We start from the raw sequence: 20,612 nt of genomic DNA on the forward strand, positions 1-20,612 counted from the left end.
GGGGTTGGTCCTGCTTTGAGCAGGGAGTTGGACTAGATGACTTCCTGAGGTCTCTTCCAATACTAATCTTCTATGATTTGCAGTTGTCATGTTGGCTTCATTTTAGAGTTGGAAAATAGTAATGAAATTGAAAGTTTGTGCTAAAGTCATTCTGCAATTACCATATTAAAACTGCCAACATTTAATTGTCTTTCTGAATTTGTTCAATGGACTGTAAGAACAATACACATTTTATTTGGGTACATGAACTTCTATTAGTAATTTCAACTAGATATAGCTTTGCCGTGTTATTGGTGATGATTATGATCCAGTTCTTTTTGTTTGTTTGTTTTTAGACCCTGAAGTCTTGGAATCTCTAATTGGTGTGTATATATAAACCTAAATTGCACAATATGGCCGACAAGTTAACAAGAATTGCTATTGTCAACCATGACAAATGTAAGCCAAAGAAATGCCGTCAGGAGTGCAAAAAGAGCTGTCCGGTGGTTCGAATGGGTGAGAAATGCAGTGAAACATATTTAAACAATGCAAGAGACTTTAAATAACGTGCCTAGTTTGTTTGCTGTCCGCCTCAGTAGAATTTACTAGTAGAAACTCAGTGAGAGCTTTCTGAATCATACTATGAATACATTTGTGTAATATATAAGGAGCTTGGGTGAGGTCAAATATGATTAAAAACTGTCTGCAAATTGTGCACAGCAATAATGCTAAGAAATATTAACCAACCATTAACTACTCAGTTTCAGGGCTTCTTTTGAATCCTTTTTCGCTGGAGAAATTTAAGGCAACTACAGGATTTCTATGTGGCGTTTACAGATCATGCTGATAACAAACCTGATTCATCAGCATTGTGTCTTGTGTTAACATGCATTCTTTTTCACCAGGAAAACTATGCATAGAAGTCACACCACAGAGCAAAATAGCATGGATTTCTGAAACACTCTGTATTGGTTGCGGTATTTGCATTAAGGTAAAAGATATTTTTATATATATAAACTTTTAAAAAATACAATTTCAATTTCTTTAAAAGTATATACTTCTCATAAGAAACAGTGTATCTTCAGAATTGGATAGAAAAACTGTAATATAACTTCAAATACTTTATCTCCTATGCACCTTTTTATATTTAGGCTTGACAGAATTTTATTTTTTTATTTAGTTTTGACAGCTATTGATTTATTTTTAAGTATTTTTTATTTGAATTTTGACAATTGTGAGAAATTATGGAAGGGTCGGACAATAAGGGGTGGGGTCAGACAATTATTTAATGACAGTAGACATTGAGATTCAAAAAGTTGTTCTATAACCTTTAAAACAGAAATTGCCACCATCATGTCAAAATGTACCTAGTAATCTTATATCAAATTAAGTTCTCAAGCAGCATTTTTCTTACTTTGTCTATTTGTATATTTTGATTATTATCAATGGAAATATTTTTTCATTGGTTTGTACGTGTGCAGTGAAATTGATGTTTACAGACATTTACCAGTAAAAGTCTAATCCTTCCAATTCTATTTATATTATAGAGTCATTATTTAAATTGCCATATTTAGCTTTGAAAAAGTGAGCATAGGATTCATCTTGAAAATGTTGTCTGTTTCTCTGTTAAGCACAGAAAGTGATGTAATTTGACCCATCAATGTTATCTATAGGAGAGCTTAGTCTAGCAACAACCAGTTGCGGTTGTGGCCAAGTGGTTAAGGTGATGGACTAGCAATCCATTAGGGTCTACCTGCGCAGGTTTGAATCCTGCCAATTACGGAAGTGTTAGTGATCTCATTGTTGCAGTTTTAGCGGGGAGGGATAGCTCAATGGTTTGAGCATTGGCCTGCTAAACCTAGGGTTGTGAGTTCAATCTTTGAGGGGTGCCACTTAGGGATCTGGGGCAAAATCAGTATTTGATCCTACTAGTGAAGGCAGGGGGCTGGACTCGACGACCTTTCAGGGTCCCTTCCAGCTCTATGAGATAGGTATAGAACATTGATCGCATCTCTCGTTAGTTTCTGTGGTCAAAAATCTAAATCCGTTAGCATTTGGAGGGATTTTTTTTTAAACATATTAGCAACTTAATACATTTAAGAATACAGTAACTCCTCACTTAAAGTCATCCTGGTTAATGTTGTTTCGTTGTTACATTGCTGATCAATTTGGGAACATGCTCATTTAAAGTTGTGCAATGCTCCCTTCTAATGTCGTTTGGCAGCCGCCTGCTTTGTCCACTGCTTGCAGGAAGAGCAGCCCCTTGCAGCTAGCTGGTGGGGGCTTGGAACCAGGGTGGATGGGCAGCTCCCCTTATCAGCTCCCCTAAGTTCCCTGTGCAGCAGCTGTGCAGCAGCTGCCCAGCAGGTTAGCAGTTGCAGCTGTCCCTCCCCCCACTGCCCTGTGCTGCTCCTGCCCTCTGCCTTGGAGCTGCTCCCCAAGACTCCCGCTTGCTGTGCGGGGGGGGGGGGGGAGGGGAGGAAGAAGGGAGCTGTCAGGGTGTCCCCCTCCCCCTGCACCCCACTTACCCCATCTTCCATAGAGCAGGGGGGACACACGACAGGCCTCAGGACAGAGGGAGTTTGCTGGCAGCAGCAGCAGCTGTGGTCTCAGCAAGCTGATCTAATTAACAAGGCAGTGTACTTAAAGGGGAAATGCGCATATCTCTCTCTCTCACACTGTGTGTGTCTCTGTCTGCAATGCTCTCTCCCCTCCCTCCATTCCTGCTGCCTTGTAGACTGTGAGAGTTAACCCTTGAGGGCTCAGCCAATTGCTAGTTCATCATTTAACAGTAAGGCATGCCCTGGAAAATATCCCTCCCGCTGACTCTTCCACCTCAACCAAGCTTCACAATTATCATCACTGTGTACCAGTATTAAATTGTTTGTTTAAAACTTATACTCTGTGTGTGTGTGTGTGTGTGTGTGTATATAATATAATATACACACACACCTCTACCTCGATATAACGCTGTCCTCGGGAGCCAAAAAATCTTACCGCGTTATAGGTGAAACCGCGTTAAATTGAACTTGCTTTGATCCGCCGGCGCGCACAGCCCTGCCCCCCCCGGAGCGCTGCTTTACCGCGTTGTATCCGAATTCGTGTTATATCGGGTTGCGTTATATCGGGGTAGAGGTGTATATAATATAGTCTTTTGTCTGGTGAAAAAAAATTCCCTGGAACCTACCCCCCTCAATTACATTAATTCTTATGGGGAAATTGGATTCACTTAACATCGTTTCGCTTAAAGTCGCATTTTTCAGGAACATAACTACAACATTAATTGAGGAGTTACTTTATGTATAAATATTTAGTACTGACCTGCTTAAAGGTAAGAAGTGTGGCACTCACGATTGTAAACAACATGCTCGGGGTGACTTGTTCTGCATTGAATTGTTACAGTGTGCATTAGTAAGTAGTAAATTTGTTTGTTTAAATTATAGAAATGTCCTTTTGGAGCCTTGTCAATTGTTAACTTACCTAGCAACCTGGAGAAAGAAACAACACACAGATATTGTGCCAATGCCTTCAAACTTCACAGGTATCTTTTATTTTTCCTCAAGCCAACTTTATTTTACCCTATCCAATTTTAAATTAATGTAAAATGTATATAATATTCTGGACTCCTAATTTCCAATGTTATTGGAGATGTGACACAGGATGAATCTATCTGGGTTTTTATATACATAATTTTTTTGGCTTAGTTTAACAATCTCCTTGAACTTCTGTTATAATAAACTGAATCAAAAATCTGTAACTTTAAAATTCTTGAGACAAATGACTACTGGTCTATCATCTCAAAGGGCAGGACGAATGACAAAAACATAATAAATAAAACAGGTCTGGTGCTCATAAAGCAGCCTTTCTAGAATTGGAGCATTTTATTTGTTTATGCAGTTCTATGGTATTCCTCACTTTAGTGTGTCAGCTTCTTGCAGACCTCGATTTATCTTCACAGCACCTGAATTTTATAGATAGTGAAACGTAGGTAGAATGTTGGGTTACTAGCTCAGTCACACAAGAAGTCTGTGGCAGACCCTAGATCCGTGTTCCAAGTCCTGTGCCTTTACCTCAAGAACTTTCTCTCCCAAAATGTTTTCTTACTCTCTCTGTTAACAAGCATTATAAAGAAGTTGGAGTACAAGTGTGTCACTTCAAAGTGATTCTCTTTGAAAGAAAATGGAGATAGATAAACTTGGAATTAGTAGTGTCTGGTTATGGTCTAACAATAGTTTTAAATGTTTTTCCCTTCATTTTTGCTTTTTTATATATATAATTTCAGGTAATATTGAGGTAGAGACACTGAAATGGGTTGAATCACTCAGCAAGTGTTGTTTTTTTTTTTTTTTTTTTTTTTAAAAGTGCCCTAGTATTTTGCATTTAATTGTGGTGGAAATTTTGGATTATACTGAATATATGACTTTATATACAGGTTGCCTATTCCTCGTCCAGGTGAAGTACTGGGATTGGTTGGAACCAACGGTATTGGAAAATCAACTGCCTTGAAAATTCTAGCTGGAAAGCAGAAGCCAAACCTTGGAAAATATGATGTATGTATAAAATAGAGCTTGTGAAATAGGTGATGATGGTTTGATGATGATGATGTGCTCAGTCTGTCCTTGTAACTTTTTCCTGCAACTGTCACATTGATATCAGTGCTTCACATGGCTCGAACTTTGGGGAAGTGTTGGTGAGCTAGATACTGGTGTAGGTGCAGTAAAGTGGTGCTAAAGGTCTCTGCACTGTTCTGCTAATCCATTTTAACTATGATTTGTTTGCCTTTTCCAGCTCTGCTTCTCCTGGAGAATGCTTAGCATTATTCCCAAAATGAAACCAATCTCTTGACCTCCATCTCCACTCCAGTGTACCATGAGAGCCCAGTCAGACTTCCCAAGATAACCAGGAGTTGCAGTTCCCTTTTAACAAGTTTTTTGCCCACGTTAAATTTGCTCTGTGTCATGTTCTCTTACTTTCATCTCTTGGGAATGTCTGCTGGGAAGTAGGAGATACATTTTTCTTGAATCTTTTTCTGTAAAGTGAAACTTTATCAGGCTAACCTTTGTCATTTAGCCCAGGCAACCATAAGACTAATGTACACATTTCAGATTGTGAAAGAATTGAGTAATAGAGTGACCCATACTCATCGTTCCATATGAAGTGGTTTGACTTCTGACACTGGCTTATTAAAACAAATTCATAGTACACTACTTACACTCCTTTAAATTTGTTTCTTGAAGATACTGTGTGTTTCTGCTGCCAAGACCTATTTAGGGTGCTTTCTCTTGCAAGAGTAAGTGACATCACACACCTGAAAGAGTACAAGGACCTGCACTCCTTATACAGCTTAAGGTGTTTCATGTCATTAACTATTTAAGTGGAAGCATAGAAAGTAAGTGAAGTAGTGACTGACCTTCTTTTTTTGGGCTGTTCTGTTTTTATTGCATGTATCTTTGATGTCTACTCGCATATTGTGTTTTGGAATCTTTAAAATTAAAACATTTCAGTTTATGTTTAGATCTACAAATAGCTTAAATTAATTTGCATATTTAAAATGCTCATAAGTCCTAATACCTAATTTCTCTGTAGGATCCACCTGATTGGCAAGAAATCTTGACTTACTTTCGAGGATCTGAGTTGCAAAACTACTTCACCAAGATCCTGGAAGATGACCTCAAGGCTATCATCAAACCTCAGTATGTGGACCAGATCCCTAAAGCTGCAAAGGTAAGAAATTTTACCAGTTAGAAAGAACATGAGATTTCTTTCCATTAACACATGAAAAGCATAACATTTTTACATAGTGTTTTTTGTCTTTAAAGGTTCATATTGGGTTATTTGCAATATCTGAATGCTTAAATATTAGAAAAGGTTTGATTCTTACTTTTATCATGGCAGGGGACAGTGGGGTCTATTTTGGACAGAAAGGATGAAACTGACACACAGACTATTGTATGTAAGCAGCTTGGTAAGCAATGTTCCCTCCTATTTATTTATTTATTTATTTATTTATCTTTTTAACTGACCAGGCTACAAACTCCATTGAGCGCTGCATTTTTGTCCTTGTTTTATACCATGGAAATGTGGGCAAGATTTCATGTTTTTTAAGTGAGGAGTGTTTACAGGAAGGATTGTGTGTGCATATGGGGGCTGCCCTAGGGTGGCTCCTGCCCAGTATCACACATTAGTCCCCTCCCCGCCATTCATGGGGTCCCAAAGGGAAGCTATTAACTCCGCAGCAGCAGCCTGAGGAGCCCAGCCAGGAGTCTGTACAGGGCTGTGTGTGTCAGGTTGCACCTCTCCCCCAGGCTGGAGGTTTCGGGACCCCACCCTGCCAGGTGCTCCCAAGAAGGGGCCTAGGTCCATACTTCCCTCCACCGCCACCTTTTGGCAGCAGCAACCACCTTGTCCATAGAAACCGACCCCTGGGTGGGTAGGGGTGCTTTGGCCCAGTCAGGCTGCAGCTCTGGAGCCTCCGCTGACCTGGGCTGGTGCCCCCGAACCCAGCTGGGCACCTCACCTGATCTCGTGCGCAAGATGTATCACAGCCAACCAGGCCTGAGCATGTTCCTAAAATGGTGAGATGCTTCCACTTCCCCTGCAGGGTGGAGGTGAGATCATATACACCTTGGGGGGCACACCATGTCCCTGTTGGAACTGCACAGAGGAGATATGAGAGGCATGGTTTTTGACCTATGCCATACATACAAGATTGCTGCGCTTCCACACAGTTTACAGAGAACATTGTTGGCAAGTTACTTTGCTCTATAAATAAATTGGTAAGACCATGGTTCATAAAGTCACTTTAAAGAGTTTTTTGAGTAATTCACATTCAATTAAAATTATCACTATCTAACATAATGGAAAACTTAAATTATGTCTAGTTCAAGGATTGAAATTTACATTGGTCTGAACTTGGCCAGGACTGGATATATTCATTTCTGGACCAATGCCAAAAAATAACTGCTAGTGACACTCTTGATATCTAGTATCTTGCAAATCTGGATTAGAAACTAATAAATCACATCATTGTGGAACGGAGGTCCTTAGCATTCCCTGGTATAAAACATTTACTTTTAAAGTCTGGAAAATTTTGGATTAATTTTAACTTGCATGTGTTACCCTCACTCAATCAATTCTGACAAGATTTTAGCACCTTGTCTCTTGAGAACCATTGAAGCTAGAAAATGCTATCCCAAAGATGAATCCTCAGCTTTCAAATGAGACTTAATGCTTTATACAGTCTTAGCGGTTTTTGAAATATTGGTTGGTAATTGGAATAATACGATTTTTAAGGTCTACTGTCTTGGATTTGCCTGCATTAGGAACTTTTTAAAACCAGTACTGTTGATTTTTTTTTTTAAGGCCAATAAACTTCTTCAAGCACAAGTCCAAGAACAGCAACCAAAAGTGGAAATTTGATCCCTATGCATGAAGAAAAGCAGCAGTACAAATTTGCCACTTGATGTTGCTGACAGTTTTATGTCTTGCTATGGCTTTTGCAACCATTATTGTGATCCCTATATACTAAATACATTATCTATGAGCAGGCTCTAGCATAAACTTTGTCTAATTTGTTTCAAAGTATGATATTTATCATCTTATTTAATTTACATATGCTGGACATAACAAATAATCTTTGTCACCAGATTTAACTCATCTGAAAGAACGAAACATTGAAGACCTTTCAGGAGGAGAACTTCAGAGATTTGCTTGTGCTGTCGTTTGCATTCAGAGGGCCGATATGTATGCTCCATTTACTTCTATTGTACCTTCAATCCCAAAAGGCTGTTTCAGGATTTGTTCTTAAATTTAGTGCTTAATATTAGAGTGCAGTAATTTTTATTTGTAGGGAGTGGATGGCAGCACATAGAGGTGATCTTCTTTGGATTAAATGAAAAAAGTTCCTGCATTTAACAACCATATATTTTACCAGTTCCCCACAACTGGTGTCTGGGATTCTTTTATAGGAATTCTCATCGTTCCTTGCTCTTTCATCCACTCACACGTAGCAGAGACCTCTGGGGTTTAGGGTCTATCCAGGCCAAGGTTTAGTATTGCTACTTGATAATATTCCTTCCTTGCAACCAGGAAATTACTGTTATGTCCAATAGCAGCCAAACAAGCTACTGCTGCCTCTGCTAATCTATCACAACTAAGATTCCCTTCCCTTCACTTAGTCCCTTCTGAGTGGTTCCTGACTTCTTGCTTTCCTGCTCTCAAGACCAGCTGATCAGAAGACTGGTGGTTTTCTGATTTGGAAGAAGTCCTTATTCCACTCTCCCAAAATGGGTATTTTTGCACTTTGCAGTGCATGTCACAAGGCTGCTTAAATTTAAACTGAATTAGAAGTCATGGGATTGCTAAAATAGTTGATTTTCTATCTGTATAGTTTGGTCAGAATTTTTGGCATGGGAATAGCTAATTTGGACTGTTTAACAACCTTATATGGTAGTTGGCAGAAGAATCAGGGAAGGTGTTGAAGCACACTAGAAAAATGATTTTTTTTTTTATTACTAGGAGGGTAAATTTAGATGGTTTACAGCAGGGGTCTAAAACTCAGTTTATCTTAGGGCCAGGGCCAGTCCTCAGATCCTCCCAGCGGGCCAATAATGTCACTGAAGATGGTGTTCAGAAAAGAAAACGTTTATATTGTATTTTTTATTTAGAATTTCTTAGAAATAATAAAACTGTCATACAACTTTATACAATTCTTGGCCTGCCAGAGAGTTTTTAGTGTTTGCCAGACAGCTGGCAACGCTTCAGTTCTGTCAGTTTGTTGTTGTTTGTCCTCAGTGACTGAGCAGTTGAAACCTTCAGGTTTGCAGCAAGGTTTGAGTCCGATAGTTGTGTTCGGTATTTTGACTTGTTTATATTCATTGTGGGGGGGGGGAAGTGATGTTGCCTCCATGGCTGACTCTCCCCAGCAACTAATTATGCTGCCTCTATGGCTGACTCTGCCCGGCAACTAATGATGGTATCTCTGTCCCTCTCCCACAGCCAATGGGAGATGTGGGGGGCAGCACCTGCAGCAGACATTGCCAGCAGCGTGTCTGCATGCGTCTCTCGTCCGCGGGCCGCAGTGGGGAGGTTCTCGGGCTGCAGATGGCCCGCGGACCGGGACTTTGAGACCCCTGGTTTACAGGTTAGATTTTAAGATGTTATAGAAATGAAGATTCAAAATATATCTTCATTGATATTTTCCCCTCTCTTTGGGATAGCTTCATGTTTGATGAACCTTCTAGCTACCTAGATGTTAAGCAGCGTCTGAAGGCTGCCATCACTATTCGATCTCTAATAAACCCAGACAGGTAAGTATAAATTTAACATTTTCTTAGATTTTAATGACATTAGATTGTAGTTTATAGACTGACTGAGTGACTCTTCAATCTCCTTGCTAATGCAGATTTTCTTATAGTATATTTTCTAATATGTTATGTCTCTACTTTTGAAGACCGTACAACAGATCGCATTGTCAGGATTCCTTAGTCATCCTAAATTTTCCTTTTCTTAATTTCCCCCCCAACACTATTTATAATTACACACCCTCTCTCTCTCTCCCTCCCTCCTCCCCCCCCCCCCCCCCCCCCCCGGATTTACATCCTTCAAATATTTGTGGTTTTAGCTTAAAACTAAGAATCCACACCAAAAGCAGCATTGTATTGTTAATTTAACAAAATATTGATGATGTCTTGGTATGTGAGACTAGAAGCAAAATCTCAAGTGTACTTATTTCATTTTATATCAGACTATTTTTTCCATTGACAGAAACAAAAACAAACATACACAAATCTCATTCTTTCTTTTGTAGAAGTTTAACAAATAATTTTGGTTTTATTTTTCAGATATATCATTGTTGTAGAGCATGATCTGAGTGTGTTAGATTATCTCTCTGACTTTATCTGCTGCCTGTATGGTGTGCCAAGTGCTTATGGTGTCGTCACTATGCCTTTCAGTGTAAGAGAAGGTAACTCCTGACCCCTGGGTCTCTCCACCCCCCATTCCTCTTGCCCTCCCAAAAAACCAAATGAGCAAGCACACACAGTGTGATAGACATTGTCATTTTAAGTAAATATATCTTTTAAAATGCAGAATTTTAAAGCCTCTTTTTTCTAAATATAATGTGCTATGCATGTCAACATTAACTATTTAATTGCTGATCACTTTTATGGCTGGAATAAATAAAGGGGTGGGAGTGAAGCCTATGGGGTGGGTAGAGGTTGGAACTGGGAGCTGCTGCAGGGCAGGGAAGAAGACTTGGGGTATGTTTACACTGAAATTAAACACCCGCGGCTGGCCGATGTCAGTTGACTTGGGCTCACAGGGTTCAGGCTATGCTTAGGGCACTACCAAATTTACGGTCCATTTTGGTCAATTTCACAGCCATAGGATTTTTAAAATGGTAAATTTCATGATTTCAGCTATTTACATTTAAATTTTCACGGTGTTGTAATTGTAGGGGCCCTGACCCAAAAAGGAGTTGTGGGAGGGCAACAAGGTTATTGTGGGGGGGGTTCCAGTACTGCTGCCCTTACTTCTGGGCTGCTGCTGGCGGCAGCACTGCCTTTAGAGCTGGGCAGCTGGACAGCGACATCTGCTCGGGAACCCAGCTCTGAAGGCAGAGCCACCACCAGCAACAGCACAGATGTAAGGATGGCATGGTATGGTATTGCCACCCTTACTTCGGTGCTGCTGCTGGTGGGGCACTGCCTTCAGAGCTGGGTTACTGGCCAACAGCCGCTGCTCTCCAAAGTCAGCGCAATACCATGATACCATTCCCCACCCCCAAAATAACCTTGTAACACCCCACCCCTGCAACTCCCTTTTGGGTCAGGACCCCCAATTTGATAAACGCTGGTCTCCCCCATGAAATCTGTATGGTATAGGGTTAAAACACACAAAAGACCAGATTTCACGGGGGAAGACCAGAGTTCACGTCCATGATGTGTTTTTCATGGCTGTGAATTTGGTAGGGCCCTAGCTATGGGGCTCTAAAATTGCAGTGTAGATGTCGGAGCCCAAGCATCTACACCACAGTTTTACAGCCCGTGAGCCTGAGTCAGCTGATGTGGGCCAGCCACAGATGTTTCATTGCAGTGTAGACATACCCTCAAAGGCCCCTGTGAGGGGAGAAACAAGGAGCAGAAATATTGGTGGTCCTAAGGTGAGCATATCTTCCTATTGAGGTATGCTGAATGTAATAAGGTAATTATTAACTGAAAGTTGAATTATGACAAAGGTCATATTCTAACATTGCTTTTGGTGCATCGCTTTCATTGACATCAGTTGGGGAGTTCTAGTATGTACCAACAGTTGTATATAGTCCTAAACTTGTACTCCAACCCACAAGCCATAATTAAAAATGCAGTTTGGCTTTCTCTCCATAGAATGAGTTTGATACCATGGATTGTTTGTAAGCTAGGGATTTAGACAAAGGGGGGGCACCCTCCCTGCCTCCAAAAAACAATAGACAGGACACAAGTCAAGATATGAGTTCAGTTGAGCTGGCTATGCTCTGGAAACATTCAGTCTTGCATCTAGAGTCAAAGAAAAGTGACACATTTTATGACTATAACAGATGTAACTCCATTGACTACTACAATCAGAAAGCTGTGGAACATTTGTCAGACTATACTGACTTAGCCACTGTTGACCTGGGCTGAATTCAAGGCAGTGAAGAATTGGAAACAACTAAAGGAAGATCTTTAGAGATTCAGGGCAGCAAAGATGAAAATTACCTAACTCCACTGAATAGGGGAAGAGGGGCCATCTGGGGGAGCAAGGAGCAAACTTGCTTAGGAGCATAGCATCATTCCTGCAGTGCTTAGGAGGAGCAGTACAATAGGGGAAGGCACAAACTCCTTTCTTGTCATTTCACTACTACTATGGGGGTGAGGGGAGCAGTGAAACTGACAAGAATTGTCAGTTTCAGTCAGCAGCTGCTAGGGTTGTGGAGAGCCTATTTTGTTTTAGAAACACCATGGGATGGAGTTTTCAGGCCAGTTTTTTTATTTTTTTAATTTCTGGTTCATGTGAAACGTCAAAAAATAAAGTTTGTTTTTTTGTTTGTTTGTTTGTTTTTCTGAGACAGAACACAACCAGTTTCCAAAATGTTGAAATTCCCTGCGAACTGGGTTTTCTGAGTGGTTTGGTTTGTTTTGTTTTTCCCCCTAGCTCTTGAGTCTTACTGCTGTGTAAATAAAATGCATTGTTTATGTATTTGAGATTTTACAGTTATTCTAATAGAGGTTGTAGAAAGTTTCATTTAACTTTGCTACATAATTTCCAATTTCTTGCTAATAAATTATTCAACAAGGTCTTAAGTCTAACATGCCACACAGGACTTTAGTCATTATCAATCCCTGGTCCATCTGATATTTACAACCATGGACATTTAGTCCTTGAAGTTTTAGGGGGTTTTTAACACATGATTTTACTAATGTAGCTCACTTTTCTCTTATAGGCATAAACATTTTCTTGGATGGTTACGTTCCAACAGAAAATTTAAGATTTCGAGATGCATCTCTGGTTTTTAAAGTGGCTGAGACCGCTAATGAAGAAGAAGTTAAGAAGATGTGTATGTATAAATATCCGGGAATGAAAAAAAAGATGGGAGAATTCGAACTAGCCATAGTAGCTGGAGAATTTACTGACTCTGAAATCATGGTGATGCTAGGGGAAAATGGTGAGTATTCTCCTATGTAGAAATTAGTGTATCTAATGTGGTGTGCTAAACACTATTAAAAAATAAGTCTGTGTGGTATTGAGGTCTGGATCCAGGAAAATAAAAACAGTATCTTTGAACAGTTCTGACATTGTGCACGCAACGTAAGAGCAGATCTTCCTTACTAAATTTAATGAAGTTTCTAGTTGTAAAAGTACCCTATTTAAACACATTAATGGGAGTACTCCTGTCAGTAATAGTACCTCACTCTTATGTAGCACTTTTCATAAGTAGATCACAAAGTGCTTTACAAAGGAGGTAAGCCTCATTATACCCATTTTACATATAAGGAAACTGAGGCACCGAGCAGTGAATTGAGTAGCCCAAGGTTGCCGAGCAGGGAATAGAACTGAGGTCTCCTGAGTCCCAGTCCAGTGCTATCCACTAGATCACTGCCTGTATTACAGGTAGTGAGTGTATACCCTGCTTCTCAACTCCAACACAAGCTAATACACTGTCTCTAATACAGACCTGTTAGCCAGTCCTACAAGGAAAGTTGAACTTTTAAAAGAATTCAATAAAAAATTGAATTATTACCACCGCATAAAACTGTGTACAGGAAAAATAGCAGTTTTTGGGTGAAGGGTTATCGCCCTGAGTTCCTTCTAAAATGTTTATTATTAGATTCTTTCCATGTGGTGGTCTATATGTAATACAGAGATTGTCCTATGGACCAACATTACTGTTTATGATCCTGTGCTGTTCCTACGTCCGTAGGAACTACATCAGTGACTTGCATGGGAAAGTTTTAAGAAGTTTTTGTGATGCAGTTTAACAACTGGAAATAAGAATGAGCCCCAGCATCGTGTGACTGGCCAGCTCTTTAAGAGCTGCAGCAGGTATTCACTGAACAGAATACAGAGTGCTTTGAGAATTCCCATTTTTATAAACATGTGTCTATATAAAGTTGCTCTTATTTAAACATGATGCTATTAAAGAAAGCTCCAGAGATTAGGTAATAGACTGCTGCAATGACTGCCTAAAGTAACTTCCTATATATAACATGAAACTTTTGTTTGTTAGGAACTGGCAAAACTACATTTATCAGAATGCTCGCAGGAAGACTTGCACCTGATGAAGGAGGTATTGTTTAATGTATCAATTTGAAGCATATTTTGACAATTTTATTTTGGTGGCCATTGTTTTGACTACATAATTATATTTGTAGGTGAGGTACCAGTTCTAAATGTCAGTTACAAGCCACAGAAGATCAGTCCTAAGTCCACAGTAAGTTTAGGTTCTTTGCGTCACTTACACTTACGTTGGGGGGGGGGGGGGGGAGTTTACACATTTCCAACATAAAACACATTATAGAGATGGAGAGAGAATCCTGTCTGCTTTGAATTTAAAAAACACTATTTAAATATTTTAATCTTTCTCTTTTTACCTTTCCATGGTGCAGTGAAGCAAACTAAGTAGTCACTTTGTCTTTTAATAGGGAAGTGTCCGTCAGCTGCTCCATGAGAAGATCCGAGATGCCTATACACATCCACAGTTTGTGACTGATGTAATGAAGCCTCTTCAGATAGAAAACATCATTGATCAAGAGGTATTAACCCACTGAGACATTTTAACATCTTATTTTTTATGATTCTTTAATGTCCACAACTAAATATTGTTAAATGTTATTACTCCTAACAGGTGCAAACATTGTCTGGTGGTGAGTTGCAGCGTGTTGCACTAGCTCTTTGTCTTGGTAAGCCTGCTGATGTCTACCTAATTGATGAACCTTCAGCATATTTGGACTCTGAACAGCGTCTAATGGCTGCTAGAGTTGTCAAACGGTAAAGTGTGCGCATAGAAGGACAGGGAAAGCTTTCATTAACTTTTGTTGTTAAAGGTTTATTTCCAAATATCTCACAAATATTTTGTTCTATTTCAGTTTCATTCTCCATGCTAAAAAAACAGCCTTTGTGGTAGAGCATGACTTTATCATGGCGACCTATCTAGCAGATCGTGTCATTGTCTTTGATGGTATTCCATCCAAGAACACACTTGCAAACAGGTAACAGGATAATGTTAACTTTGACCTTCTCTGAGATAACCAAGGACAATGTACAGAACTAAACTAATGGTAAAAATATTGACAACAATTTGTATAGTACCCCACAAGCAACTAGGTTCACTGCACAGCAATCAAAATAAATTGCTATCTAGAAAACAGGAATATACAAAAATCTGAACACATAAATAGCATCAGTGTAAAAAAAAAAAATGTAAGAAGGTACTATAGAGGAGCTAACATACCTCTGGAAGAATTATTTTCAGATTTTTTTTACAGGTAGGAAGGAATGAGCTGAGGGATCTTTTTCTAGGCAGGTGAGCAATAAGGTGTGTGAAATACAAGCCAAATGATAAAATACTGCATACCTAGGCAAGCTTCTGAAGTGTAACACCGTAATTGGAAAGCTCTTAAAATGTGGCATGCTGATAAAGTTGTTACTTAGTTCCTATAAATAACTTCTGGTGCATTTTGATATCATCAATATGCTTTGAATTAAGACTGTCGATTAATGGCAGTTAACTCACTTGATTAACTCAAAAAATAATCACATTTTTAATAGCACTCTTAAACAATAGAATACCAATTGACATTTATTAACTATTTTGGATGTCTTTCTAATTTTCGAATATATTTATTTTAATTACAACGCAATAGAAAGTGTACAGTACTCACTTTATATTTGTGATTACAAATACTTGCACTGTAAAAATGATAAAGAAATAGTATTTTTCAATTTACCTCATACAAGTACTGTAGTGCAATCTCTTTATCGTGAAAGTGCAACTTACAAAGGTAGATTGTTTTAAGCACGGTTATGTAACAAAACAATGTATAACTTTATTGCCTATGAGTCCACTCAGTCCTACTTCTTCTTCAGCCAATCGCTAAAATAAACAAGTTTACTTACATTTTGCGGGAGATAATGCTGACTGCTTCTTATTTACAATGTCGCCTGAAAGTGAGAACAGGCGTTCGCATGGCACTTTTGTAGCCGGCGTTGCAAGGTATTTATATGCCAGATATGCTAAACATGCGTATGCCCCTTCATGCTTTGGCCACCATTCCAGAGGACATGCTTCCATGCTGATGACACTTGTTTTTAAGAAAAAATGCATTGATTAAATTTGTGACTGAACTCTTTGGGGAAGAATTTTATGTACCCTGCTCTGTTTTACCTGCATTCTGCCATATATTTCATGTTATAGCAGTCCCAGATGATGACCCAGCACATGTTCATTTTTAAGAACACTTTCACTGCAGATTTGACAAAATGCAAAGAAGGCACCAATGTGAGATTTCTAAAAATAGCTACAGCACTCAACCCAAGGTTTAAGACTCTGAAGTGCCTTCCAGAATCTGAGAGGGACAAGGTGTGGAGCATGCTTTCAGAAGTCTTAAAAGAGCAACACTCCGATGCGGAACCCGAACCACCAAAAAAGAAAATCAACCTTCTGCCGGTGGCATCAGACTCAGATGCATGTCCTCAGGAATGGTGGTTGAAGCATGAAGGGACATATGAATCTTTAGCACATCTGGCATAAAAATATCTTGCGACGCCAGCTATAACTGTGCTCTGCGAACATCTGGTCTCATTTTCAGGTGACATTGTAAACAAGAAGCAGGCAGCCTTATCTCCTGCACATGTAAACAAACTTGTTTGTCTGAGTGATTGGTTGAACGAGAAGTAGGACTGAGTGTACTTGTAGGCTAAATTTTTTATTTTTGAATGCAATTTTTTTTGTACATAATTCTACATTAAAAGTTCAACTTTCATGATAAAGAAATTGCACTACAGCAGTGGTCACCAACCCGTAGATCACGATCGACTGGTCAATCCTGGAGACTCTCCCAGTCAATCGTGATCTCCAGTTGCTAAAAGTCCAGTGGGGCAGCAGGGCTGCTGCTAAGGCAGGCTCCCTGCCTGCCTTGGCCCCATACTGTTCCCAAAAGTGGCCAGCATGCCCCTGCAGCCTGGGGGGGGCCTCTGCGCTGCCCCTCTTTGCAGGCACTGACTCCACAACTCCCATTGGCTGCAGTTCCACATTCCCAGCCAATGGGAGCTGCAGGGGCAGTGTGTGGAGCCACATACACCCCTCCTCCCCCCCACATCCTGGGGGCTGTGCTGGCTGCTTCCTCTGGGAGCAGCGCGGGTCCGGGTCAGGCAGGGAGCCTGCCTTAGCCCCACTATGCCGCCGACTGGGAGCTGCCTGGGGTAAGTGCTGCCTGGCAGGAGCCTGCACTCCAACTCCTAGCCCTGAACCCCCTCCCAGAGCCAGCACCCTGTACTTCCTCCTGCACCCCAACCCAGAGCCCCCTCCTGCACCCAAACCCCCTCCCAGAGCCAGCACCCTCACCCCCTCCTGCACCCCAACCCCCTGCCCCAGTCTCAGCCCAGAGCTTCCTTCCCTCAGCCCCAGCCTCAGAGCCTGCACCCCCTCCCGAACCCCAACCCCCTACCCCACCCCAGTGAAAGTGAGTAAGGGTGGATGGAGTGACCAGGGTGAGGCTTTGGGGAATGGGTGGGGCCTCGGGGAAGGGACAGGGTAGATCCTGGGTTGCACTTAAATTCAAAAAGTGATCTTGTGCATAAAAAGGTTGGAGACCACTACAATACTTGTGTGAGGTGAATTGAAAAATACTATTTCTTTTGTTTTTTACCGTGCATACTTGTAATCAAAAATATATATGAAGTGAGCACTGTAGACTTTGTATTCTGTTTTTATAATTTAAATCAATATATTTGAAAATGTAGGAAACATCCAAAAATAGTTAAATGGTATTCTATTATTAACAGTATGATTAATCACAATTACATTTATTTGCTATTAATTTTTTAATTGCTTGACAGTCCTACTTTGAATGACAGTGAATTTATTCAGAGAAGGTATTAGGAGCAGCCATACTGAAAATCTACCTTTTTTAAACTTGCACAATTATGTATAGTATTTAAAATGTATAATATTGAGCCAAAACAATCAGTGGTGCCACTGTACAATGAAGATCTTAATAGAGCACTCATGGATGATGATATGCTGGGGCATCCAGCATATAATTCTAAATTGACTGGACTTTGTTTTCATTATTTTTTTCTGGTTATATTTAAACATAGCTTTTGATGGGTGGGCAATAAATATACTCTCACACTTTACCCTTGTGTTGTCTCACTCAAATTTTTTTTTTTAGTTAACTTGATACAAAAGATGAGTGAGTGGTATGTTCCTGTGTTCAAGTGTTTATAACAGAGCCAGAATCCCACTGAAATTCCATCTATTGTTATGACTGTCTTACTTACAAAACAAGATAATTTGTCCATCCCTATGCTCCACAGTTACTTTTTACATTGTCAATGTGGACTGCACTAGCAAGAATAATAGGAGGGGTGGACTGTTGACAATAATTGAAGTCTTTATCCTTGTATTAATTTCCTTAAGACTAAGAGGACAAATACTACAATTTTCAGATTTAAGAACCTTAAGGGTGGGCCTGTAAAACCAGAGTTAGGAATCCAAGTGGCCTGACTTTCGGAGATGCTGAACACTTGTAGTTCTTCTTAAATTTCTAATAAGAATTGAAGGTGCTTGGACCCTCTGTAAACCAGGCAATTTATTTAGCTGCCTAACCTCTAAAAAGCTTGGTTGAAGCTTTAACTTGAAACCTGAGTAGACTTAATCATGTGAGGTGTATGAACCCATATTTGTGCACCTCTTAATCCCACTCTCCCTTTTTTCTTTTTTTATTAAATAGTCCTCAGACTCTTTTGGCTGGTATGAATAAATTTTTGTCTCAGCTTGAAATTACTTTCAGAAGAGACCCCAACAATTTCAGACCAAGAATAAACAAACTCAATTCAATCAAGGTAAGAAACTGCCTTAGAGCAGGTTAAACACAATTTTTATCTAATGAAAGTAAGAGCCTGAAATAAAAGTAATGAAGTGAAAAATAACTGGGTACCTTCTTTGTACTTTGCTGCATAGCAAGCAAAATGGAATTGAGAGGCAAAGTCACGGTTGCTGGTCTTAATTATTTTTACCCTCCAAATTGTAGTACTTGAATTTATACTTTATTTCAGCACATCAAATTTAGTTTGTCTGTGAGTCTTCTAAATGGGGAAAGTATGCTGACTTGTGGTTTTGTTTTTTAAAGGATGTGGAACAAAAGAAGAGTGGAAACTACTTTTTCTTGGATGACTAACAGGAATCTGACAATCTCCATAATCAGTTTATAAAAATGCAAATAAGAATCTGAACACTTGTTTATATAAAAACACTTAATCAGGTTTTAAAACACCCCTCATTCTGGAGCTTAAAATGTTATTGCTATGTGTAACATCAGAAGCCAGTAGAAGTGTAAATTTTAGTCTGAGCAACAGAAACTGCCACTCTTTCTGTATTTTGGTGATACGATCATATTTTCCATGTAACTTTCCAAACCAGATACCTCTCAAATTGTTATATGAATAAACCTCCAGATGTTTCAAAATTTAGGGTAGGTTTTCAATCTAAATGTAACTTATTCACATACCAAATGCTGACCAGTGTTTTTCAATTTTAAAAATCTTTGAAAGCTGTTTTCTGTACAAGATGAAGGTTTCAAAGAATGTCAAGATATAGAAATTGCTCTGATTGATTTTAAAAGCAAGTTTGACACTCTCTCTGGCTGAGGGTTTCATAAATAAATATCCATCTAAAATATGGTTCTTGTCTTTGATCACCCTAGGGTACTGCTTGATCATTTTTGGATCATTATTTTCTAAGTAATATACACATCCTTTGCTGTTTTATAGAAAAAATTACTTGTTAAGTACCTACACAGTGAGTTTTCAGATACTTTCAGTTCTGTTATATCTTTCAAGAGATCATCTTAACTGAAATGTTTATTGATCAGTCTTAATGGAGTCATTAAGTCTTACTCCCTTCTAAACATCATCTGTAACTGACACACTACATGTTAAATACAGATAGAGGATATGGCATTAGGCTGATAGTCACTGCTTTGATTTCTGGTTCCAGCTGCTTGTGGTACAAGCAGGTGTTAAAGTACAGGAGGTAGGGTTATGTTGCTCAATAAGACTCCCTCTACTTCACAAAAGGAATGAGAACTGGTCTTCCTCACTGGCATCTTATCTAAAGATAAGAGTATAAACTTGTAAAGGATGAGGTGTGTTTTTTGCTGTCAGAGCAGATGTAAGAAAAACAGAAGTACCAAACTGCATATAATGTATTGTCGGAGGAAGCTTAAATCTCCCATGTTGAAGGACTCTGTAATTTTTCAAACCTTCTAGCTGCTTGTATGGCTCTTTAGCGGCATAACTTTTCTTTATGTAGCTTTTCTGAAGTAGATTGTAGTTAAGTATATTTATTATAGAAAATGGTGGGATCTGTCCAGGAGGCACAGCCGGTTGAACTGTTGGCTTCTACTTTTTGCAAGCTTTACTGAGTGGTGGTGGTGGTGTCTTTTTGTTTTTGTTTTTTTATAGAATGCAGTATTGAAGAGGTGTGTCTTTTCTCGTTCTGAAGCATCAAGGGCAAGATTCTTTTGATTTGTGGAGGGCATTCCAGTTTCAGAGCTTACTCTTATGCTGTTCCAAATTTGTGTCTTGACTCTGTCATAGGCCTGGTCTGCACTTAAAATTTAGGTTAACAATGGCATTCCAGGCTGTGAAAAATCCACATCCTTGCCCACTATAGCTATGCTGCCTAAAGAGCCCTGCCCCCTTCACAGTATAGATGCTGGTAGGTTGACAGAATGCTTCTACGAACCTAGCTGCCTTTGCTCAGGTACATAGTGTTCCTACGGTGATCAAAAAAATCCTTCTAGCACTGTAGGCTTTGCCTACACTAGGGGCTTGTGCTGGCATAGCTATACCACTATGGTCCCCATAGTATCCAGCAGGCAAGCATAACTGCC

The 20,612-nt window shown here is 39.6% G+C and overlaps 1 protein-coding gene and 1 non-coding gene across 2 annotated transcripts; both read left to right on the plus strand.

Moving 5' to 3' along the window:
* Nucleotides 1-340: 340 nt before the first annotated feature.
* Nucleotides 341-19,401, plus strand: ABCE1 (ATP binding cassette subfamily E member 1). Its single transcript, XM_029910677.1, has 17 exons — nt 341-495; nt 885-970; nt 3,423-3,520; nt 4,412-4,529; nt 5,566-5,703; nt 5,875-5,944; nt 7,626-7,722; nt 9,198-9,287; nt 9,822-9,943; nt 12,440-12,661; nt 13,724-13,783; nt 13,869-13,927; nt 14,139-14,249; nt 14,342-14,484; nt 14,583-14,705; nt 18,450-18,561; nt 18,849-19,401. The coding sequence occupies exons 1-17, from the start codon at nt 393-395 to the stop codon at nt 18,894-18,896; spliced, it is 1,800 nt and encodes a 599-aa protein (XP_029766537.1). The 5' UTR covers nt 341-392; the 3' UTR covers nt 18,897-19,401.
* On the plus strand, nt 1,680-1,761 carry TRNAA-AGC. Its single transcript has one exon. It is a non-coding gene; the product is annotated as a tRNA-Ala (tRNA).
* Nucleotides 19,402-20,612: the final 1,211 nt, after the last annotated feature.

This window comes from Terrapene carolina, unplaced genomic scaffold, assembly GCF_002925995.2.
Source record: "Terrapene carolina triunguis isolate 2854851 unplaced genomic scaffold, T_m_triunguis-2.0 Scaffold66, whole genome shotgun sequence".
NCBI lineage: Eukaryota > Metazoa > Chordata > Testudines > Emydidae > Terrapene > Terrapene triunguis.